Raw genomic sequence first — 25,999 nt, forward strand, 5'->3', positions numbered from 1 at the left:
TCAAGTAAAGGACAAAGAATGCAACTGCTGTGTACATATGCTGTAAAGGAGATTGCAACAGGGAAATCATGATTTGGGGAAAATGAGAGATATTTTTAAAGTCCCAGGACAAATATGAACAAAAACAGCCAAGTTTGATAAACTGATTACATATTACTGATGTTTTACAGACTGCATAGCAGTGTAAAATAAATGCTGTTATACTAATTACGTAATGTATTCCTGCATATGAAACAATTTACAAGCAGAAATTTTGTTTACAGCATTGATATTTTAATAGCTCTAGATTTTCATAAAAATAGAAACTTATATTTAACAAAAAAGTCAGTATCTAATATTTGAGAACAAAAGTGCATGTGTTGAGAATGTAGTGTTATCTGTCAAGATGAAAATATCTAGTATTTAAAATGCCTATTTTAACAAAGCAGCAGAACCGATTTTACTTTAGCTGCATATTTGCACTGAGCTACAGGCTAGATTCTGTCAACATAAGCCCTTGCAGTACCCTCTTCTCTCTAGAGAAACACCTCTGCCCAGCCCAGTTGTTCTACAGGAAGCAGGATCCTGGTAGTTACAAAGAATACTAAGTACCAAAGTCACAGTAGTCCTTGGCTAAGTGAATATCTATTACCTTGGGAGGCAGCTTTAAAGATGCATCTAAATAGTCTGAGTTCTTCCAGTATAACAGCTACTTCTGGAAGTCAGGGAAAGGCAGCAAAGGGTCCATTACAGCTAAGAGATACAGTGCTGAAAGGGAAATTTTCCCTGCAAGAGACTGGAGGTTTCTTTTCTCTTGGTTTTGGGAGTAAACAGCATTACCAACACACTAGAGGGCAGGGAAGTAGGGATCCTCCTACCTCCAACCAAAACCTAATTTGTATGTCCAAATTACTATATCATCCACATTCCCTGCAGCCAGCACCATGGATATGTATGGAGAGTTACTGAAAACAGATGAACTTTTTTTTTTCCAGAGGGTTCTTCCCCAATTTTCTCCCATCCAAGGTGGGAGGAAGAAGTGTGAAAAGAGGACACATGATCCCAAGATTCAGACATTCTAGAGAACAGGATGCAGAGAGCTTGTTTTACTTGAGCTCTTCAACAGTTTTGTCATATGGCACTGAAGAACTGGGTTTGGTTTCTTTCTGGAGCATCTTTAGCATTCTGAACAGAAAAGGGCAATGACTGTTTAGCTGGATTGGACCCAGAATGGACAATACACAGATGCTGCAATTGTGAACTGTAGCCAGGTTAGCCATAAACAAGTATCTCTTCTAGAAGTTACAAGCTTTAAATGTAGCCATTTTTGTAGCATCCTCTTTTACCTAAAATTGAAATACATACTATATTTCATCGTTCCAACCTCTGGTCTGTTTCTGTTTTAGTGTGTGGCACAGTTACCAAGTGCAACAGTCCATGGTCACCAACACAAAAGTCTGAAAGTCATTTTGAATTAAGCTATTATACTTTTGCAATTATCAGGGCATTTCTCATAGCACATACTTCCTATTCACAAAATGCTATGCAAGTTTCTACATTACAGGAGACTGTGGAAACAATTTAGAGTTGTTCATTTAATCAAAGTTGTGGCTGAACAGAACATTTTGGATATGCCTTATGCAACTTATGGAAACTGCCTCATCTTATGAAGATGACACATTTTGATACACTCAGGCAATTAAAATGCCCTCAACCAGTGTAGCATTTTTATAGACAAATTAACAGAAACAAAAGACAATACATGTTACAATACCATAAAACAAGTTAAGCCCTTTTGTTATCTGCATTTTAAATCCACAGTTGTGCATCCCATATTCCAATTTATCACCAGAAATAGGAAGATTTTGTTCAAGCATTTTCTCCCTTAATCAACTACAGGCTTGGGGAATGGGATTTTTTTTTTTTAAAAGAAAGTAATTTTTAACTCAAATGCCAACTAAGGGCTAATATTTCATGGTTTTAACTTCAAGAGCTTTTCTCCCAAAAGTGAAATAACTGTTAGTTCCCAAGAAAAGTAACAACTGCTGAAACATCAAAAGAAAGTTGTGCTAAAATTAATCTGCCATAAATCAGAGTTCACTTAGCTCGTTGCTACATATTTTAAAAAATTCATATCCTAGGTCACATGTATATTAACTAGGATGAGCACTAGAACACTGATTAAACTAAGAAATTCGCACACGTGTGCTTAAAAAGTCAAGGGTTTGTCTGAGACATCTACTTCAAAGTTCTGAATAGTGTTTAGCTTTTGAATGTTTAGTAATTTGTAACAAGACCAAACACACAAAATGTGTTTAGTCAGGATCTTGTCTCACTACAACTCAAAGTATCCTATTTGAATGTGCATACCTTTAGAAGTCCATTTCTGAAATATTATTAATTCAGCAAAAATATGGGCACCAGTGAATCAGGAAAAAACAAACAAACATACATTAGAGAATTTTTTTTAAAATTATATAAGTTAGATAAAACTACCCTGTCCAGCAAGTTCCAAATTTTTCAAACATTAAGGCAACTTTCAATACTTTCAACTAAACAGTATTATAAAAAATAAATGTCACTTCAAAACATTATATACATAGTGACAGAGTAGATTTAACTAGAAATTATCTTTAGTACATTAATAAAGTGTCACATAGTATTACACAGAGGTTATATCAGGTGCTTGAGTGTATGTGCAAGTGGAGTGACATAGCATTTAAAGTACAGGTTTCAAGACGGAGCGGAGTGAACGTCCTTCTTTAGTGAGTTCTCGTGTTACACACATACATGGCAGCGGGACAGCCTCCTCCCTTCTCTCTACAGCATTATAATTACATTTCTTCAAGTGGTCAGCCATGCTTACGATGTCAGCAAACTTCCATTCATTCACAGTACAAAAAGCTGTACTGAACCGCCACACCTGGAAAACAAGTACATGCTTAGTGTCAAATCGTTCTTTGTAAACAGAGAATCAAACTAGTATTACCATGAACACTTCGTTTTGTAACTAATTTGGGTCCCCCATTAATTACAGCTAAATCAACATTATCAGCTTGTACTGTTTACTAAGTTCCAGTCAGTAATATCCACCTTGACTTTCAGATTCTAGGTTGACTTTACAAGATGGAAGTTTGGGGCAGGAGCTGAGGTGGGGAAGAGAATTATTTTACTTTTAAACTGAACACATTTGATCAGGAAGTTACATGTCAGGCAAAAACATTGTGTAGTTTTAAGTCAGTGTGGTTCTAGTTTGAAAAGTAAGGTTCTGGTTATCAGTCGTGCTGAGTATCTTCAAGTCCAACTGAAGAGAAAGGAGATGCAGGTACTCAGCTCTTCATGTAATGTGTAACTTTGTGCTTGATTTTTCAGGTCACTTGAATGTTTAAAAATTATTTACTTACCTGACGAAGGCACTCAGTACCATGGCAAGAGACATGATATAAACACCCAGATAGAACTTAGAATTCTGTGCTTTCATTTGCTATCTATATACTATTTAAAATAGACAAAATTCCCGCTTTCAGATATATATAGTATTAAATAAAGTTATGGAAGCAGATTTCTGATTTCTAGATAAATATTTCAATTTTTCCCAGTATTACAGAACTATTACTTTACATATTACCACAACAGAAACAATGAACAGGAATTACCTCAAATCCCATTCCCCAAACTGTTGGGGATACGTTGAATGTGCTGGGAAGGTGACAACCAAACTACTTACTGTAGCACTTTTTTTTTTTTTTCAAATTGGCTCTCAGAATAAATAGCATTGGGTTCCAGAGAAGATGGTCTTTTTCAAGAGACACCATGTCGTCAATTAACCTGAATACATATTATTTGGAGGGGGCGAGGGGATGTTAGGGAAAACAGTCATCCTCAGGACAAGAGCAGATATGTCCCATACCTTCTTATCTCCAAGAAACAAAATTATCTTACCTTTTCTTTTATTTGCCATGAAGAACTTCCATCTGGGTACTTTCTCTTTTCCCAAAGCAGTATGACCATTCCACGTGCTTGAAGCAAGCTTTCACATACATCTCTCATTAATCGTGACACTCTTGAAAGCTGACACAAACTAAAGCCATCTAGAAAACCAGCAATATGTTGTAGAACCTCAAAAGGAAGACTACTCAGATGGTCACTACATGGACCAATGAGGCAGCTTTTAGCTGGTTCTACTAATACTGTAGATATACAAGGCTGAACTCCAAATGACCGCAGATGGCGATCATGAATAATCTTTGCCCCTTGTGTTGAAGGACAAAACCTACGTTGAGAGTATGTACACCCATAGTATGCCAAGGGACACCTCTGTTCCATCCAGCCATTGAGGCCAGCATGAATGTCACCATGCACATTCTTAAAATGTGAAGAAAATTCATTTCGCCTAAACAATTGTCCACAAACAAATGTAAACATTGAACGCTGTTTTGTTTGGTATCTAGCCACACATTCCAATACCAAGTCCAGCCCAAGTGTCTGAAAAGGACTTGGATTTGAGAGCTGTGGGTTGGCATGATCACATGCTGAAGCTGAAGCTATTTCCCCTACCATTGTATTTGTGGCCAATATCGCAGATGGGAGGGAAAATGTTTGAGTCCCAAAATCAATGCGATATCCATCAACAATGTGACTATCTGATATCCCCCTACCACCCGGAGAGTCTCCTAGACAGAACAGCAAAGCTGCTGTGATTAGATCTATCCCCTGAAGACCCATAGGGTCTTCTGTTATCTCCAAATCTGATGTATCAACAGCTTTGTCTTCCTTTGGTGTAGACCAATAGTGGTTAACAAGAAAATTGTAGGATCGATGATGAATTAGAGAAAACACATCTACATTTCTCAACCTTTCTTGTTCCAATTGCCTCTCTAACACTTCCTCTCCACTGGAGTCACGTGGCAGTTGTATATGGTTAACAGTGCCATTAAATAAACTGTGGGGCGTTATTACTTCATTAAGTTGTTGTGCTGCTACAGGAAAGGAGCTGCAAGACTTCAGTGCTCCACCATCAGGAGATGCAATACATTCACCACTTGTTACATTAGATGGTTTTGAATCACACACATCTAGATCTTCATTCTGGTCCAATGTCTCTGTACCTATATTTTCTGCATGAAAACCATTACACAAAGCAGAAGCATTACCATGATTCACACTGAAGTCATGTTTTTGCACTACATCATAACAAAAATCACTTGAACCATTTTGTTCCGATTGTGAATTTTGACTCAAGACATCAAAGTCAATTCCACCAACTGCTCCCATGTTATCTTCATCTGGATATTCATGGTCTGACAATTTACTCTGGATACATCCATTAGCAGTTTGTTCTTTAATCTGAAAATCTTCATTCATCCCATATGGCAAAATACATAGTCTTGAACTTAACATGCTTATGTCTCTTGTAGCAGTGTTCAGTATATCTAATGCAGCAGCTAAACTCTTAGTAGTTTCTACAGTAGCTTGATAAAGTGCACTGTAGGAATCTTCATCGGCAGGTATCAACCCATTTGAAAGCACTGTGTCAGGAGCACTTGACTTAACAGAAGTCTGCTCTCTAGGTTCTGATATCTGATCAGCTGCTTTTGACATCATAGTTGCTACTTTGAGGGATTCCAATAGCATGCGCTGGTCTTGAAGGGCTAAAGCCATGTCTAACTGCTCTACTTCATCAACATCTTTACTTAGATTTTCATAAGATTTCCGGTCTGCATAACTGACTGGCCATCTATTCCATTCCATAGTGCAGCATACCACACTTGCAGGACAAGTTTCTAGATGTTCAGCAATTTTGTTTCGGGCTACATTAAAGGGACATCCAAAGCCACTATTCAAACAAGGCACTCTTTCAAATGGACACAAAATGCGATGCTCCTCAGCTTTGCATGAATGAAAGACTGCTCCACAAACCAGCGGGCAGCCAATCAAGTCACAGGAAATTCCAGTCTCTGGTCTGGTCATGCAACGCCGACTGACACAATTGACACAGTGTAAATGCTGCTGATGTTCCTCCATGATTGCAAGTCCAGCTCTGGGCAGGGAGAGGAAGAGAAAGGAGATAAAACAATCTTAATTTTTAACTCAGTATTCATTAAAGTTTACTAATAAAACAAATAACTACATATTCTTGGTCTATAATGTATACAGAGGTATAAATGAACAGTACACTAATTGATCACAAACCGTAAGTAACACTTTACCAAAAAAAAAAAAAAAGAGTTTGAGTAACAGAGAAATGAAGGTTACTCAACTGTAACTGTTACTCAACTGTTATTCAAGATGGAGAACACAGCAGGACAAGAGGCAAACCTCTTAAATGCTAGTCTCTTCTCCTCTGAATCCACCATAGGATCAGTAAGCCCGAAGCAAGGTGCAGGAACTCATAAAAAATACATTTATAAAGAAAACAAATGAGCTAAAATTTCTAATATTAATCCTAACTAAGAAATCTAACTAAGGCACCAAGTCTTTAAAGAAGATGGGTAAGTCTGAAGATGTTCCTAGTCCATCTGCTGCCACAGTTGAAAAGTAATAAGGCAGTTGGAGCGTCATGGTGCCTTTTACAATCTTGCCCATAAAACGCTGAGAAACAGTGAGGGGAAGACAGTAGGGGGGCACTCCAGTGGCCACCAGCAAAGCTGCACTGCTAGTGCATCCCATGAGTGGGAATGTGCAATGGTCACTCAAAGAAGAAATCAAGTTACACTGTTTTAAAGTGACCTCAAACAAGATCATGGACACTTTTTAAACTTAAATTTTTAAAATAATTTCACACCTTTATGAAAAATGTTTGCTCAAAGCTCTAGCATGCAGCAGTTTTACTATCCTTTCTAATTTGCTAACCCCCTCCCCCCACTCCATCAGTAAAAACAAAAAGGTGCATTTCCAGGTGTCCTAAATGGCTTTTGCTCCTCCCTATTTGGTTATGCTAATGCTAGTGAGAAGATGGGGGAGCAATAAAAAAACTCCACATAATTGGAGTCATGTGATCAGTTTTATTGTGAAGCAGCCGCGACTGTAAAGCACTTTGGCACTAGAAAGTTGGATTCCTTGTTCTGATTTGGAGGGCAGAGTAAACATGGCATTCCATGTTTCGCCACTGCAAACATTTGTATTTGAAAGTACATTACATTACTATGTTTCAAAGTCAGTTTATCTCTCCCCACACACACACACATTTTTTAAGATACAGGGGAGGAATACACTTAAAATTAGAGGGCAGAGAAAAGGAGACAATTGCTCAACAACATGTTCTTCACATTCACATGCTGTTCACATTCAGTCCATTTTTACCCCAAACCTTTGTGGTTAAACTATTAATCTTGGAAAAAATAAATTTACAGGTTGCTCATCATTGCTTGCATTAGCACAATTAGCAATCTCAGAATATCACAAGCATCATACTGCATCACTCCATGATTCTCATGACATGTTTTACTGAAAGACTACACTGATGAAGTATGGAAAATATTCTTAAATCTTTAATTTTTTGTAGAGATTTAAAGGGACAGAACAAATGTACATCCCTCTGCCCACCAATAAATAAATAAATAAGTTTTCTAAAAATAAGCTGAATATAAAACTTAAAGTTGATAGAACAGAAATGTTTCCATGCTTGATTTTTATTTCCAATGGCAAACAAATATACCCTGCAATGTTTTCAACTCAAGCAATGCAGCAGTATGCTATTGCAAAAACTCTGAAATGAAATTAACTGACTATAAATAGAAATGAAAGTGACTAGAATTTTTTCATTGTCTAAACTGACAAATGTAAGTAACCAATCAACGAACTCACAAGTTTTTATATTTTTTAGTAACTTAAGGTGTTTTTGTCACAGAATGCTATTCATGGGATTTTAAATCTATGCTCTTCTGATGCTTAAAGTTGTCTTGAAGTTCAAAATGTGAAGTATCAGCCCCCTAAATTTGAATAATTCAAATGTTTTGGCCACCCACTCTGCTGAACTCTACTAACAAAGAAACATATGTGCTGCACTTGACAGGCACAACACAGCTGGTTTATTTTTCCCCCACTATGAAGAAAAGCTAATTTGTTACATATAAATAAAAAGGAACTCATCATATGTTGTAAATAGTTTACCAATCACTAAAGTTATGCAATTAGTCAAAGGCTTCTTGCATATGTCCTACAGATTAAGTCAGTGTCTAAGGAAATTCCTTAATGAAGTTTTAAAATGTTTTGACTGTAAATAATTAAAAGGAGGGTGGGGGAAGAAAGGTCCGTAACAGAATTTTCCATAAATTTTCTATTCTGCCAGGAGTGCCTTTTAAGATGACTCCTGCACAAATTTCTAAACTGAACAGAAATAGTTAAAAAATGGCCTCTTTACAGCTATGGAAAAATATTTCCCTCCCCTTCGGATTCTATTAGTTGAAAAGGAACATCGAGCAGGTTATTCAAAGAAAGCATCCTTTTCACCATATTAGAATTAGTTTCTCTGATAGGACCACCCCACCATGCACGCACACACACGCACACGCGCACACACATACACACACACAGGCAGCTTGCAATCTGTTTCTACGAAGCTAGGAAAACTAAAGGGCATGGAGAGTTCCACAGAAGAGGGTGTGCTTGCAAGACTATGTTTGCAGCTCTATTCCAAGCTCAAAAGAGGATCTTTTTTTGCCCGCGTTTCATATCTCTGCTCTCTAAATAAAAATTCTGAAGCACAACAGTCACTCACTCATGACCTCCCTCCCAGTCCAGGGTGGAAAGAGGGACCCAAAAAAGGAGGACTCATGGTGATGGAAGAGAAGCTTGTCTTTACTATTGTTGAAGTAGTAGAGGCTGCTATTTTGGAAGCGGTTGAGAACTTTATTCTCAGGTTGGGAAGAGAGATGCTTTCAGGGCTGCTGGGGATAAGGTACGTGGTGATGCCTGGGAGGAGGCCATATCCACATTGGGTTTATGTGAAGGACTGTCATGATTCTGGGATCAGGGCAGCAACTGTGTTAGTAAAATGAATATTGGGGAGGGAATGCTGTGTTTGTTTTTAGAAGAAAAAGTAAGGATTCATATTGAAAAAAATTACAACCAGTTACATTCACTTTGGATCACAGAAATTAGCTAGTGACAAAAATTAATTTTGCTAACATGTTCAGTTGATCCCAACGGATGTACTGATAATCCTTCAAATCATACATTGAAACTGTCAACCCACACCAAAATGTGAAAATAGAAAAGCAAGTTTATTGACGGGGATGTTACAAAATTCCCCATCACAAAGTGACCTAGTCATTGAACGTATGGTTGAAGGCTAACTAATAAGACTTTTTGTTGTATGAGCAAATTGCCAGCAGTCCTCAAATACAAATTGGGTTTGTTTAGGCTTTGTCTACACTACAGCCGTGTCGCTAAAAGTCAGGCAGCGTAAACACTGTTTGTTGGCACTTCTGATGACAAAATATTTCCACCTCCTATGAGCAGGGTTCACGTTGTCGACAGGAGAGCGCTCCTGCCTACAACGAGCGATTTACACTGCCACTTGCTTTGGAAAACTTTTGTCTTTCAGGGGGAGGCTTTTTTAAGCATCTGTGAACAAACGTTTTGCCGTTCAATTGGCAGTGTAGACAAAGCCTTGGTCTGGAGAAGACAAAGCTGAGAGGGGAAGTGATAACAGTTTTCAAGTACATAAATGGAGTTGTTACAAGGAGGAGGGAGGAAAAAAAAAAAAACTGTTCTCCTTACTGAGGATGGGACAAGAAGCAATGGGCTTAAATTGCAGAAAGAGCGGTCTAGGTTGGACATCAGGAAAAACTTCCTGTTAGGGTGGTTAAACATTGGAATAAATTGCCTGGAGAGACTGTGGAATCTCCAGCACTGGAAATTTTTAAGAGCAGGTCAGACAAACACCTTCAGGGATGGTCTAGATAATTCTTAGTCCTGCCATGAGTGCAGGGGACTGGACTAGAGGACCACTCGAGGTCCCTTCCAGTTCTACAATTCTATGATTTTTAGTAACTATTCCCTAAAATCTAGTCACCCAAACTTGATGTTCAAAACTTGTCTTTCATAAATATTAGAGCTGGTCAGGAATATTTGAAACATTTTTGTTTGAAAATGATTTGTCAAAACCAAAACTATTTTCAGGAAAGGGTCAGTTATGCCAAGTTTCTTGGTTTCAAAAGCTTTGGAAAGTTTCAAAATTGTGAAACATCCTTTGTTTTGGTTCTAAATGTCTGTAACATTTAAGTTATAATAAAACAAATCTAATAAAAAGGTCAACATCAAATGTTTTAACAAACCCAAACCAAGATATTTTTCAGACTGTCAGTTTACAAAATTTTTTGTTCTACTAAACATGCAAACTATGGCAGCCAATTAACACTGGTGTACTTTAACATATATTCCCTAAAGAGATACATGTAATAAAAATGTAGCGTCTTTAAAATGCCAAGAACTGGGCGCATGTACTCTGGGTGCCTCCCAACCATGAACCTTTGCGTATCTCCTGCTCCTTCATGTCATCCTTTCCCCCTCTATGCGCTCAAACGCCCTCCTGAGATTTTTTTTTTGGGAGGGGGGGGGGGACTTGGGGGCAGGGGAGAAATAGCCCTGTAGCAGCAAGGCTTGGTTTATTCAGTTTTCCATAGTTATTTTTCAAGAGAGCTACAAACATCATTAAAAGTGACCAGTGACTTCACTAACTCAGCTGCAGCCCAGATCAAACAATGATGTACATCGTCGAGAAGTGCCTGCTAACCAAATCTGGCGGTGGGCTCCAAGAGCTCCACTTGGCCACTAAGAATGCTATTGCTTGGCTCTATGAATACAAAAGCGCGAAACAAATAAATAAATCAATGTAGCCATCATGAAACACTATCTTTAAATAGATTATATAAGTTTACACAAGAGCGTGCTACTATAGCACTAATGCACCCTAGCAAGCTATATTAGTCTTTAAAGTCAGATTGTGTGAAATTTGAGCTCTGTGATTAGTAACTCATCTTTTGTTAAGTTCCCAGCCTCTTCTCTCAGCCATTAGCTGACATTCACTAGTACTGAGTCAAGTATTTATTACACACATACAGACAAAATTTAAAGTGTCTGGGGAGGGAGGACGTGGTGGAGACTTTTCAAATAAACCTAATGGGCACTATATTAACGCCAGATCAGACACTAAAATTTAATCACTTATACTAGGCAGACTCAACTAATTTAGCCCAGTATTAGCTAGGTGTTTGTGTTTGCACTGAATGTATATCTGCTTCTTAATAAAAATATTTAAAAAAAATACTTTAGAAGTGGATTTACATTTTCAGGAGGCAATGAGTACTTCAAATTCACCAAAATTCTGCATGCTGCACAGTTAGGACTTCAGAACCCCAGTTGATGAAGTGTAATTGTGTCAGTTTTATTCGTATCTTATTACCAAACTTCAAATCTTTTTGGATGTTCTTTTCACGGATTTGTTATTTTAATCCCTGCTAATCAACACTGAACATCTACAGTGGACTTTCACTAGTTTAAACCAACCATGAACTCACTGATACACTGACAGTGTTTTAAAGTAACCTAAAATCAATTGTCCATAACTAGGGCTATGATTATGTCATGGAGATCATGAAAACTGACTTTCAGAAACCTCCATGACATTTTCTGCCCTGGGGTTGGACTGGTCTCAGCAAGAAGCCCCGCAGCTCTCAGCTGCTGCTGGTGGAGGCCCACAGCAGCTCCTAGCCACTGGGCAGCAGGGGGACCTCGGGGCTCCCTCCCTGGGGGTCCCTCAGAGCTCCCACTCGCCACGGGCAGCTGGGCTCACAGCTGCCCATCCATGGCAGTTACAGGAACCCCCCATCCCGAGCAGCCCAGCCATGGCAGGGGATCCCCCGCAGCAGCCCAGCTGAGGGGGGTGGTGGGAGTCCCCCGGCATTGGCCCAGCTGCCAGGGTGGGGATTGGACCCCACAGTAGCCCAGCCACTATGGGTCCTGGACCCTCCTCCCTCCCCATTTTGTCAAAGATATTTTTAGTAAAAATCACAGGTCATGGGCTTCCGTGAATTTTTGTTAATTGTCCATGACCTGTCCATGATTTTTACTAAAAATATTCAAGACAAAATCTGAGTCTTACCCATAACACAAAATGTTTAAGTCTACATCAAAATGTGTACATTTTCCAATTGGGAAATTTAAGTTTAAGTAGTATTCATTTGTTTTCGGAATAATCAAATATATGAATGACAAGTTAGTTGCCATTACTACATTTAATTTTTCAAGCTAGCATACCTACTGAAGCCCCTCATTTTTATTTTTCCATTTTCATTAGTTACAATATCCCTCACAGCTAAGCTTTTACATGATCTAGCAAGTAAAGAAATCTTTATTACTTAAAATTTAAGGCTACAATCTTTTAAATGAAAAATGAGTCATTATTACTTCACTGAAAACAGGGAGCAAGAACCGTGAAACACTAATGTTTGTGTTAACTTGAAAAAAAGAAAAACTCTGGTAAAAAAGGATTTAGGTTTGAAGATACCTGAATGTTTAACAGTGTGTGAAAGTTGTTCTTTCAAAACAGTAATATAAAACTCGAAGAGTAAACAGATCAAGTAGTTGTGTTGCAATCATATCAGAAATGACAAGGGAAAATATAAACGTTATTTCCAGATAGAACATGCCAGGAAAAGAACTGACTTATTTTATGTTACCCTACATGATATTAGTTACTTACCATACTTTGTCAAATTAGTGACTATACAAAGAATGAACAGCTGTACTTTTCCGATTATATAATGTCAGCAACTAGGTTCAGTTCATCTGAGAAGCTGAAGTATTTACGCTTGACTGTTACTAGCAGAGAAACCTAAAAATACATCCAGTTCCAGTGAGGTGACCACCGCTCTCAGAATTTGAAGGATCACTTGATGTTATTGTACATACAATATAGTCAGCTGACCAGATCAGCCAGAACATGCTTTGAAAACCTGCCATAATGAAAAGGATTAAAATTCCAGCTGTTATGAACAACCTCATGATTATAGCTGTTGTGCTAATACAAATATTAAGACAGTTTAATAATGGCTTCAAAACGGTATCTTCTAGACCTTGTAGCAAGGCACCTCCTTCACCTCACCGGGCTCAACATGTTCCCCTCTAGCAGTTGGGGGCCCGGAGCAAATCAGTCCCACTTCGGAGAATTTTTATTCCTCGCTCAGATTTTATTTTTGAATATTTACAAGCTGGGCCTCAGAATAGGCCCAGGGAGTAAGCTCCAGCCAAACAAAGAGAATCAAGTTCATAACATAAAAAGGAAATACCTCTCCCTGTCACCTCTCTGGGGTGTTGCCTTGTTATGCTGGCTCTGGAGTGCCAGTCCTTCCCCAAACAGTCCATTAGCTGGATTGCTTCCCTTATAAGCAAGAAAGCAGTCTTCCAGCCAGGAAAAGATTTTTCTCCCTGCTGCAGCTTGTCTCTGTCTGTCTGACACGCATGTGCACGTACTAGAAAAGGGGTTTTAAAAGGTCACAGGGAGCCCTTAATTGAACTGAGGTATCCCTAAGTTCACCTGAAGTAACCTCTTTTCAGTTCATGGGGAAAAGAGCCTTTTACCATTCTAGGGCTCATATCAGTTTTCCACCACTTTCTGGTAGCTGTCCTGTCTCGTTTTGTCACAACTTGCATAGTCAGGATGCTAAAAAGGCCACTTTCCTACTTGCTTTCACTTTTTAAAAAAGTTTCTAGCCCTTAAGATTTTGAAGGGAACCTTTCCAATGTGAATCAAGTATAAACTGATGTTATATCGTCTGCTTGACTCCAGACTGACCAATCTCTGTGCCTCTATTGCTCCTCAGCACCTTTTAAGCTGCAGCAGAATGAAAATTGACCAGTCTATTCAGAATCCTGTGAAACTGACAGTTACATTCTAATGTTTGCTTTGGAAAAACATGGAGCAGAAATAGGCAATGCAGCTAGTCACTGAAGAAGAGGACTTTAATTTTCCTAATATCTGCTGGGAGAGCAATACAGCGGTGCATAGACAATCCAGGAAGTTTTTGGAAAGCGTAGGGGACAATTTCCTGGCGCAAGTGCTAGGGGAGCCAACTAGGGGGGGTGCTTTTCTTGACCTGCTGCTCACAAACCGGGTAGAATTAGTGGGGGAAGCAAAAGTGGATGGGAATCTGGGAGGCAGTGACCATGAGTTGGTTGAGTTCAGGATCCTGACGCAGGGAAGAAAGGTAAGCAGCAGGATACGGACCCTGGACTTCAGGAAAGCAGACTTCGACTCCCTCAGGGAACAGATGGCCAGGATCCCCTGGGGGACTAACATGAAGGGGAAGGGAGTCCAGGAGAGCTGGCTGTATTTCAAGGAATCCCTGTTGAGGTTACAGGGACAAACCATCCCGATGAGTCGAAAGAATAGTAAATATGGCAGGCGACCAGCTTGGCTTAATGGTGAAATCCTAGCGGATCTTAAACATAAAAAAGAAGCTTACAAGAAGTGGAAGGCTGGACATATGACCAGGGAAGAGTATAAAAATATTGCTCGGGCATGTAGGAAAGATATCAGGAGGGCCAAATCGCACCTGGAGCTGCAGCTAGCAAGAGATGTCAAGAGTAACAAGAAGGGTTTCTTCAGGTATGTTGGCAACAAGAAGAAAGCCAAGGAAAGTGTGGGCCCCTTACTGAATGAGGGAGGCAACCTAGTGACAGAGGATGTGGAAAAAGCTAATGTACTCAATGCTTTTTTTGCCTGTTTTCACTAACAAGGTCAGCTCCCAGACTGCTGCGCTGGGCATCACAGAATGGGGAAGAGATGGCCAGCCCTCTGTGGAGATAGAGGTGGTTAGGGACTATTTAGAAAAGCTGGACGTGCACAAGTCCATGGGGCCGGACGAGTTGCATCCGAGAGTGCTGAAGGAATTGGCGGCTGTGATTGCAGAGCCCTTGGCCATTATCTTTGAAAACTCGTGGCGAACGGGGGAAGTCCCGGATGACTGGAAAAAGGCTAATGTAGTGCCAATCTTTAAAAAAGGGAAGAAGGAGGATCCTGGGAACTACAGGCCAGTCAGCCTCACCTCAGTCCCTGGAAAAATCATGGAGCAGGTCCTCAAAGAATCAATCCTGAAGCACTTACATGAGAGGAAAGTGATCAGGAACAGTCAGCATGGATTCACCAAGGGAAGGTCGTGCCTGACTAATCTAATCGCCTTTTATGATGAGATTACTGGTTCTGTGGATGAAGGGAAAGCAGTGGATGTATTGTTTCTTGACTTTAGCAAAGCTTTTGACACGGTCTCCCACAGTATTCTTGTCAGCAAGTTAAGGAAGTATGGGCTGGATGAATGCACTATAAGGTGGGTAGAAAGCTGGCTAGATTGTCGGGCTCAACGGGTAGTGGTCAATGGCTCCATGTCTAGTTGGCAGCCGGTGTCAAGTGGAGTGCCCCAGGGGTCGGTCCTGGGGCCGGTTTTGTTCAATATCTTCATAAATGATCTGGAGGATGGTGTTGATTGCACTCTCAGCAAATTTGCAGATGATACTAAACTGGGAGGAGTGGTAGATACGCTGGAGGGGAGGGATAGGATACAGAAGGACCTAGACAAATTGGAGGATTGGGCCAAAAGAAATCTGATGAGGTTCACTAAGGATAAGTGCAGGGTCCTGCACTTAGGATGGAAGAATCCAATGCACCGCTACAGACTAGGGACCGAATGGCTAGGCAGCAGTTCTGCGGAAAAGGACCTAGGGGTGACAGTGGACGAGAAGCTGGATATGAGTCAGCAGTGTGCCCTTGTTGCCAAGAAGGCCAATGGCATTTTGGGATGTATAAGTAGGGGCATAGCGAGCAGATCGAGGGACGTGATCGTTCCCCTCTATTCGACACTGGTGAGGCCTCATCTGGAGTACTGTGTCCAGTTTTGGGCCCCACACTACAAGAAGGATGTGGATAAATTGGAGAGAGTCCAGTGAAGGGCAACAAAAATGATTAGGGGTCTAGAGCACATGACTTATGAAGAGAGGCTGAGGGAGCTGGGATTGTTTAGTCTGCAGAAGAGAAGAATGAGGGGGGATTTGATAGCTGCTTTCAACTACCTGAAAGGGGGTTCCAAAGAGGATGGCTCTAGACTGTTCTCAATGGTAGCAGATGACAGAACGAGGAGTAATGGTCTCAAGTTGCAATGGGGGAGGTTTAGATTGGATATTAGGAAAAACTTTTTCACTAAGAGGGTGGTGAAACACTGGAATGCGTTACCTAGGGAGGTGGTAGAATCTCCTTCCTTAGAGGTTTTTAAGGTCAGGCTTGACAAAGCCCTGGCTGGGATGATTTAACTGGGAATTGGTCCTGCTTCAAGCAGGGGGTTGGACTAGATGACCTTCTGGGGTCCCTTCCAATCCTGATATTCTATGACTCAAAAAATGAAGACAGACATCCCTTTTTAGCAGCCAGATGGTTAATACAAAAGGCAGAATCCAGAAAGAGAACCCAGAAGGGAATCCTAGTAGTTTGGGGAGGATGTGGAAATATTTGGCATCTCACCTGGAATGGCTCCTGGACACTGCCACCCTACTGACCCTTCCATCTTTCATACTGGTTTTTCACCAGTAGATTGAGTCCTCTGTCTATTGTGTCTGGTAAAAATTTCACATCCTATATTTGAGAGGGTGGATTTATGTGTTGAGTGTAGGTGGGCAGAAGAGAGAGATGGGGAAGATTTATGATGTGTTAGAAAACAACTGGATTGAAAGATTCTGGAGGAGGAGGAGAAGAAAGGAGAAAAAAATACTGGAGAAGGTAAAGAACACAATGTAGATAAAAAGATAAGTACATGGAAGCAGGAGAAAAAAAAACTGAAGACAACTCAGGAAAATATTCATCAGGATCCATCACAGGAGAAGGAACCCACAAAAGGAAAAATGGTGAACCAAGTTGCCCCCCCCAAAGAAATGCAAGTTTAAAGTGCATTACAGAAAATGGATAGACAATGTTACAGTTAGATACAAAACAAAGATAGACCTATTTTACTCTTTTAAACTACACGATGCATACTCTGATGTAAATTATTTTAAACTTTTGATGTGGGGAGGATGGGCTGGGGAAGATTATGTAAGAGCTTAAAAAAATTGCCTAACACTTACTAACCTGAGAACTAAATTTACGAGTTAAAATGAAAAATTTCAACTCGTAAATTTAGTTCTCAGGTTAGTAAGTGTTAGGCAATTTTTTTAAGCTCTTACATAAATTTAAGCTCTTACATAATCTTCCCCAGCCCATCCTCCCCACATCAAAAGTTTAAAATAATTTACAAGTTAGAAAAAAGTGAGATAAGAACTCATTCTCTACTATAGCAGGACAATAACACTAACATTTCAAGTATGCATATTATTCGTAGCACTGTTTTTTTCAGTTTTATTAAGTTTCAAATAATGGGGCAGATACATTTAACTGGTAGAGGGACATGCAAGTTCTATATCCTTGCTTCAACTAGAACTCTTCTGCTAAAAGAAGGCAGGTGATATACCACAACCTGTCATCCCTATGGATTTTGACCAAAGGAGGGTAGCTTTAATGCCCACTGAGGGCTTCAGAGGAACAAAGGTGCTCAGATAAGTTGACTACAGCCATGACCTCTTCAAAGCTAATGCAGCCTCTGCCACCACAAAACAGAGGTTGCAGCCTCAACTTCCTGTTCAAACTTCCCTTCCCACTTCTGTAAGCAAGTGCAGACTGTGAGGAGAATTTAACCCAGTATTAGTTTCTTTATTGTAAATAAATAAAATCTTTATTTTAGTTGTAAATGCATACTATTATTAAAAATTAGTGATTGGAACTTAATTAATAACATCTAGTGTTATTTGGTAATCATTCATACGAAATAATTATCTAAAACAAGTAGATGGCCATGTATAATGCTGTACATATAAACACAAGGTACATTTAGACACTGATCTCAGTATATATTTAATACACATGTGTAAGCCCTTTTATTTTACTATGTACAACAATTATTATGCAATTTTTAATTGTTTCTTGGATAAAGAAATGTGTGATTATTATAGATACAGCACCCAATGGTATTAGGCACTTCAGATAAATACAAAATATGGCACTTCCCTGATGAGTTTATAATCTAATTTTAAATTTATAAAACTAGAACAGTAAGGAGGATGAATTAGCAAGGGTAAGGGTTATAGTTTCAAGATTAAGCAGCTTCTCAGCTGAGATATGCGCACGTCTTGATTCCATACAAATTTTTTAAGAGCAAATTAACACTTCCTGTAGCAAGAGTCAAGTGAGTTTTAGGAGATACTTGAACAAAACCTTTGTTCAGAAAAAAGGAATTGAGAAGGCATGACTTGTCTGAAAGCAGCATAAAAAAAAAGAGAGATCATTGACAAATTAATCTAATCCTCACAAAGCATATACAATGAACAGGATTTTGTATTTTATATGGATTTATAAAATCCCATAGTCCGTTTTCAGAAAAAAACTACCGTAAAGGCAGCTTCATGGAGTTGTATGTTTCTCTCGTAATTAGGTCAAATCATATGTATTCAGTTTACAAGAGGTTTTCCCCCATAGCATCTAGAAGTCATGCTGGGTTCTTTTCTTCTCACATACCATCATCATCATAAGGTTCTGCAGGCCAGTTACATCTTCAGCAATACCTGTGCAAAGCAACTGCCCTCAAAGCATTTGCTCAGGTGTATACAACTAGACCAAGGCTTTTGATGCCCAAGAAGGAACAAAATTCCACTCCTTTTCTTAAAGTGCTGGCTCTCCATGGCTAACATGAATAAAAAGCAGTAAACTTACTTTAGACACTAAATTCAGAAGAGAGAGCTCTGAAAACAAACAAGGAACATACTACTAACTTTACTGTCACAAAGCATGACTATTTACAACCACCATACGATAGAAAGCAGAAAAACAACATTCACAACACTGTTTCCTGATATCTTATGGGGAAAAAACCACTAAGAGAGATTCAGTTAGCATCTTATAGTTCTATGCATCAACAAACTATTTCTGATGAATGATCAAAACAAATACTATAATGATTTGAAAGGCAAATGACCTAAAATCATGCCTGACGCAAAATTATAGTTGCTTCTAAGTAGTACAGCAATGAGACTCGGTAGAAGAAATAAAAATCCTCAGCACTTATTCCTTTTTAGATTTTAATATTAGTGAGACAGTTTTATACATTTTACTAGTTCTAGGAGTTATAAGCCTGTCTCTAGGCCCCTTATGCCTCCGATTTCTTGTCTTAAAACCATCTCCCCACTCTCCAGAGTATTTATGATGACAGGGATCGGCAACCTTTGGCACATGGCCAGTCAGGGAAATCCGCTGGCAGGATGGGACGGTTTGTTTACCTGCCAGCGTCCACAGGTTTGGCCAATCACAGCTCCTACTGGTCGCGCGCCGATCCAGGCCAATGGGGGCTACCGGAAGCAGCGGCCAGCACATCCCTCGGCCCATGCCGCTTCCCACAGCCCCCATTGGCCTGGAACGATGAACCATGGCCAGTGGGAGCTGCGATCGGCCGAACCTGTGGATGCTGCAGGTAAACAAACCGTCCTGGCCCGCCAGTGGATTTCCCTGATGGGCTGCGCACAAAAGCTTGCCAATCCCTGAATTAAGACATATTTCCTTCAGAAAGCCTTCTGACTATAGCCCAGAAATAGAATAATTTAAAGAAAAAAACCATTAGACCATTATACCACTTCTAGATTGGACCCCTCCAGCTGGTGCCTTTGACTACAAGACACCGGTTTTATTTTAGAATGCAAGCCTCTCTCAGGTGGAACTCAGCCTTCCTTCCAAGAACCTTAAATAAATTATGTAACATTGTCATTTTAAATCACCAGGATTTCCCTTTTGTGTTTTTGTGACAGGTCTGCCATGCTTTCTTGATCTCTTGCCCCATTTCCCAATTAACAGTCCAAAATTTTGATTAACCTTGGGCAATAGACTACTACAGGACAACTACACCTGGAGCAACTATACTTAATGCAAGGCTCAGGCACAAAAGCACTCTACCTGCTGAGACGGTGGCAGAGGGAAGTCAGCTAGAGAGCCAGTTTGGCTTCATTTGTAAATCACTTCTGAACTTGACCTCAGTACAACTGCTTGATTGTTGCAGACTCTGCAAAAGATGAAATCAAAAAAGATATAAGGCTTCATTTTTGACTGTAAGGGTCACTCCCTAGTTGTACAGTCCTCTAAAAAGAGTTATATGCTTGCCTATCTGGGACTGCAAGTAGGTTTGTATGACTAACATTTTGCAAAATTCTATATTCCACAAAGGACAAATAAAATGTAATTAGTTTTATTATTAATCTTAATAAAGAACAGGGCAAACAGCTTTAGCACCAAAGGTGGTAAGTTTTGCAACACTTGTCTGATGCCAGTTATCAGTCACACGAGATTGCTATTTCATAGATTAACGCCAGAAGCAATCATTAAGTTGATCTAGTCTGACCTCCTGCATAACAACATTCACATAGCGATTCCTGCATCTAGTTCAAAAACTGGCATCTTGAATAAGAACATATTTTAGTAAGATCTCCAATTATGAGTAAAAGGTTACAAGTTATGAAGAATTTACCAAAGCCCATGGATATAGATTCTAGTGGTTAATTAGTCTTAAAAAATCTGCATTGTATTTCCAGTTTGAATTTGTGTAGTTTCAATTTCCAGACATTGGATTTTGTTAAGCATTTATCTGCAGCATTAAAGAGCCTTCAGGTGCCCTATCTTTGCCCTGTATATGCATGTACCCACGCACTGCTAGTAGCTGTTAGGAGATATGGGAGCACCGGGATGGTAAAAACAAAGGGGGAAAACGTATCCTTTAGGACGGTACCCTCTCTCAGAAAAGTTCTGTCTTCAGAAAAGCCAAATCAGAGATTAAGAAACAAGGATGAGAGGGAAGCAGTCTGACCTAGAGAAGTAATGAGACACTGCACAAAGATAAGAATAATTATGCACCTGTGTTTATACTTATAAATGCAAAGATCTACATTAATGCACGATGGTTGACATTTTTAGCTGCACAACCAAAATCACAGCTACACACACCCTCTTGCATATATGATATATATTATTTCTGCAGAGGGTGTTAAGTTTAATACTTTAATTCATGCATGTTGTGGCAATTTTGCTGGGAAAACATCTAAATTCATGACCTTTGCCTAATTATAGATGTCAATCATAACATCTTGTTGAAACTTTGTTTCTGTGGTTTCTACACAGACATTTGTAGGTGCCCACATTGGAATGAACAAGCATATTTAAATGCAAACTGAACACATGAAAACCTTTATCTAGTGATCAAGCACTAAAATGCAGATGCAATGCATTGTTGTGTAATTTTACATATATGCATGCATATCTGGGGATCTGATCATTCTTTTGTACTATTGTAGCACCTAGAGGCCCCAACCAGGCCCCCGTTTTTCAATGCACGAAGACAGTCTCTGTCCTGAAAGACCTTCCAATCTAAATAAACAAGACATACAACAGACAGGAGAATGATACACCATACATAGGATGATACACTAAACAGCAGGATGATCAGTTCCCTTAAGTTCATCCTGTGTGTTAAAATTTAAGAAAATTAATGTCCCTTCTACTTTCAGGAACTTAACTTCAGTATCATTAAACCATGCTTCATTAAACAATCAGAAACATTCATACTCATTGCAGTCTAGCATGTTTTCCCCCCCTATTTTCCCCTCTATTTGAGTTTCAGAGCATCAGAAATCATAGGCCTTTTTTACCAGGTAACTGAGTAATACAAAACAAGGAGGAAAAACAATTCAATGTTTTTTCATTAAGCTTTAAAAACCCACTTTTGAGCTACAAGTAACTATGAGATATCTAAGCCCCCAAAGTAACTTTCAGAATGTTATAAGGACGTGTAAACAAGGGCTTAAAATTGAAGAGCTCTCTCAAATAGTTGCTAGGATGTACCTTTTAGCAACACAAAAGCGAATGTGTACTGATAACTGCCCAATGATCATATCTGTCAATATACTAGCTGTTTCATAGTTATTGAATTAAAATAAAGACGACTGTGTAAAGAAAAAAAGCTTGGCTCTTCAAGATTGTTTTGAGATGAATTTTTAGAGGACAATGAATCACCAATTTCTCATCTATACTTGCCAGTTAAAAACAGAAGTATTTTCCAAATGTCAGCAGACATGAAACTAAGATACATAATCCATGGGCTCCAAACAAGCATGCTTGTCCAAACCCTCTCAAGGGCTGATGACAATAGTGACTCAGCTAAAACAGAGTGTTTTGAGTATTGCAATGCACTGTGGCTGTGGTAAACAAAGCATACTTTAAAAAAAAACTACCTCATTTGTAACTGAGCTGTCACTCAAATCTGTTATGCTTCTGCACAGCACAGAAACATGCCCACATTCGGGGGGCGGGGCGGGGAATGGGACGGGACTACTGATTCTATAAGAGTTCTACTTCTAAGCCACTCAAATTTACCTTAACTGTAAATATGATTGGCAAAACTGAAGATAATTTTAGCACCTACATGAAGTTTTTAAAAAAATGTTGCAACAGATACCAGTAGTTTGATGAACAACTCGAACCAAAGTCTTTTGTTAAATTTTTTTGTACTGACCATTACTTCTGCTAAGATTTTGTACTAAAAGGCAGTGAGCTTACTAATTAGAAATTTCGCTACCAATATACCTTATATTTGCTTTTAAAAAACCATTTGAGAGGATTTATTTCATAGTAGTGCTTGGAACAATTGTTTTGCCTTTGGCGAATGAAAAAAATTGTTTTCTATGTGATTATATTCCCTCCACTGATTAATAAATGTTCATTGCATATTCTTTATATACGCATGGTACTGAGAGGTATTTCAACATGAAAATATTCAGACATACTATATGTAAGTCATAGGTACTTTCATAATTACAGTGTATACAAAAAAAATGTATTAGTTAGTTTTCAAAGTCAAGTTAGAAAATCCAAGAATTTAGGTTGCCCTTGCAACCTTAATTCTGCTCTCTTGTGTATATGTATTACAATACAGTCTTTGATTACATGATCACATACTACTTTTAACAGGACCATTGCCTCATTCAGTGCAGAGAGGATGGACTATGCTCACAGAATGAGGCAGCTGTTCAATACTTCTTTTTATCCTCTAATAGTGGCTCCTGCATACCATCCAAAGCCTTCAATTAACACAGAATTATTAATTTCCTCGTGGTCTTTTCTAGGGTATTCATCATCGTAGCATCTGACTGACTGCCTCACTAACAAATGAATTTATCTCCACTGTGAGATAAGAGCATTATCCCCAGATGGGGAAAATAAGACAAGAGATTTGCCTAATGCCATACAGTGATTTAGCAATACAGACAGAGTTAGGATTCCTAACCCTATACTTATACCTCCAGACCACATTGGATGACTGACAGAGTGCAAAGCATCCACTTTATTTGCAGTGTGAGCACTCAACACTTCTGCTTATCAGGCTCCAAGTCTTTCAAGTTGAGCACCCAGAATATAAGCAGCACATAAGAAGCCCCCTGCCAAAATTTTGGTTTATGTGACTTGTATAACATCACAGAGGAAGTCTGAAACAGAGGCAGGGAGAAAACTGTGCTTTCATGTGGCATTCACCTGCCTTGAACATGAGACCATCCACTGTCTTCTTTCAGTCTCTTCCTTTCTTCTCTAAATACCTTTACACTTCTGCAACAAATGAGGCAGAGAGCATACAAAAAACCTCATACATACTAAGGTCAGAAGGGACCATTATGATCATCTAGTCCGACCTCCTGCACAACGCAGGCCACAGAATCTCACCCACCCACTCCTGCGAAAAACCTCTCACCTATGTCCGAACTATTGAAGTCCTCAAATTGTGGTTTAAAGACTTCAAGGAGCAGAGAATCCTCCAACAAGTGACCCGGGCCCCATGCTACAGAGGAAGGCGAAAAACCTCCACGGCCTCTTCCAATCTGCCCTGGAGGAAAATTCCTTCCCGACCCCAAATATGGCGATCAGCTCACACAAGCCTGATTCATTTCTCTACACCGAATAAAGAAACGCTCTTGTAGGAAAAAAAAAAAAAAAAAAGTATGTGATCATGTAATTAAAAAGAAAAGGAGTACTTGTGGCACCTTAGAGACTAACCAATTTATTTGAGCATAAGCTTTCGTGAGCTACAGCTCACTTCATCGGAGACTATCATAATGCATACACACAAGAGAACTGAATTAAAATTGCACAGACAGCCTAAATTTAGACATTTTTCAACTTTCAGGTGTTTGACTTCCCAACCTAAATAATATTCTTTTAACGGTTTTGTATGTGTAATTTCTTAGAACTTTTTTTTAAAAAAAGTAAAAACAAAAGTATATGCAAATATGACAATCCCACTATTGTGCATCTTCTGCAGAGTTTGAACCCTAAGCCTTCAAAACTGCAACACAGGTTGAGTTACAGGATTAGTTATATTACCTAGCAGTGACAGAAGGTTGTTATCCTGGGTGAGGTGGGGGATTGGGCTACGTTCTGGGCCCAGAGAAAGGGAAGGGAACCCAGCCCAGCTCTCTCTTTCCCCACTTCCTGGGGAGGTTATCAGCTCCCTGGGCTCCCAGTGCAGGATGTGCTGCTGCTGCTTATTTGACATGTTAATAATACAAACAACAGAAGAGAAATGCGGATTTGAAAAGTTTCTCAGACAAATCTGAATGGAATTCCAGGGGACAAAGAAAAAACACTTACCCAACCCTACAGCTTTCTCCCTGCCAAATTGCAAAGGTGTTAAAGGCTTCTCAAAAATAGACTGCATGATTTTTTTTACAGCTAAAAGTTTTAGGCAAAGTCACTACCCAGCCCCCCTATATTTATGTTTGTTATTCTTTATTATCATAGAATCGTAGAACTGGAAGGGACCTTGAGAAGTCATCTAGACCAGTCCCCTGCACTCATGGCAAGACTAAGTATTATCAGTGTTCAGCTATACTATCTCCTTTGTATTTATATAGGAACAAGTTGCCTCCTCTTTTTTTATTTCAATGGATTAAGCAACTAAGGGACCAAGTCCTCTCTTAGTTGGAACTGTCACTTATAATACTCACATAAAGGATCAGAGAAATCCTTAAGCAACTAGGAATTATTTGCTCCCTTTTCTATGAGTAAAAGAGCAAGACCGCACGGTGGGGCAGGGGCTGACTTTTTGTATTTGGATCACACCTAGCGAAACAGGATCCTGACCCTACTCTTTGGGGGCTACTGTAATACATATTTTTTTTAATAATATTAACAATAGCAGCAATGGGCAGGCTAAATAGAGGGGGAAAGCAACCATATGACGAACGTCTCCGCCACATAGCCATTGTGTGCTCCGCAAGAAACCTACCCAGGCAGCGGCCCTTACAGGGAAAAGGGGTGGGGAGCTAGAGAGCAGGGGTGGAGCTGGTTCGCCAGCCACCCTAAATGGCATGTTACCACCACATACGCCCAGCCGCAGGCTAGGATCGGTATTAAAGCCCAGCAGCCAAGGGAGGGGTGACACGATCGCCGCCCCGCCCCCCGCCGGGCTGTCCCTGCCGGGCGGGCCCGCACGGGCCGGGCTAGGAGAACCCCCCCATGCAGCGAGAGACCCCCCCACCCCCCCGGGGCAGCAGAGAAGGGCGGCGGGCGGCCACCCACCCACGGCCGGGCTACCCGTCCCCCGGGCCGTGGGAAGGAGGGAAACACCCGGCCCCGGACTCTCCTGTGGGTCGCCGAGCTTCTCGCGGCTGCGGCCTCTCGCCCCGCAGCACCTGAACTTCCACCACTGCCGAGCCGGCGCGCGGCTGCTCCCGCCCCAGGCCCGGCCTAGAGACCCCGCCCCCCTCTGCCCCTGGCGGCGCCGACGGGGAAGATGCGGACTGAGGAGAAAACCCCGCCCGGCCCCGGTCACTCACTCACCGTCCGCGCGGCGGCTCTGTCTCGGGCAGGGCTCCGTGCAGCCCCGCTGCCGGCCGCTCCTGCCTCCAACCGCCGCGC

At 40.2% G+C, this 25,999-nt stretch overlaps 2 protein-coding genes across 3 annotated transcripts in view; both read right to left on the bottom strand.

Moving 5' to 3' along the window:
- EPM2A (EPM2A glucan phosphatase, laforin) overlaps window positions 1-20,068 on the bottom strand; it is a 92,157-nt gene extending 72,089 nt beyond the window's left edge. Inside the window, exon 1 of the mRNA XM_074948559.1 lies at window positions 20,000-20,068. The gene's annotated coding sequence lies outside the window, so the exon portion shown is untranslated. The remainder of the gene's footprint in view (window positions 1-19,999) is intronic.
- Window positions 1-25,999, bottom strand: FBXO30 (F-box protein 30). Of its 2 annotated transcripts, XM_074948551.1 has the most exons (4): window positions 25,922-25,999; window positions 20,000-20,105; window positions 3,922-6,019; window positions 1-2,902 (listed from the first exon to the last, which is right to left on the bottom strand). In XM_074948551.1, exons 3-4 carry the CDS (start codon window positions 6,001-6,003, stop codon window positions 2,699-2,701), a joined length of 2,286 nt encoding a protein of 761 aa, XP_074804652.1. In that variant the 5' UTR covers window positions 6,004-6,019; window positions 20,000-20,105; window positions 25,922-25,999; the 3' UTR covers window positions 1-2,698. The 2 variants fall into 2 exon arrangements, with proteins under 2 accessions (XP_074804652.1, XP_074804653.1); XM_074948552.1 differs by lacking the exons at window positions 20,000-20,105; window positions 25,922-25,999 and adding an exon at window positions 12,686-12,728.

The sequence above is a fragment of the Natator depressus genome, chromosome 3 (genome assembly GCF_965152275.1).
Source record: "Natator depressus isolate rNatDep1 chromosome 3, rNatDep2.hap1, whole genome shotgun sequence".
Taxonomy (NCBI): domain Eukaryota; kingdom Metazoa; phylum Chordata; order Testudines; family Cheloniidae; genus Natator; species Natator depressus.

What these genes read in the sequence shown, in the direction of transcription:
- FBXO30 (XM_074948551.1), bottom strand. Translation starts at nt 6,003, where the DNA reads ATGGAGGAACATCAGCAGCATTTACACTGTGTCAATTGTGTCAGTCGG. An exon ending in CATGGCAAATAAAAGAAAAG is followed by an intron (nt 2,903 to 3,921) that starts GTAAGATAATTT and finishes CTTGTTTTCCAG; the next exon opens with GTGTGGCGGTTCAGTACAGC.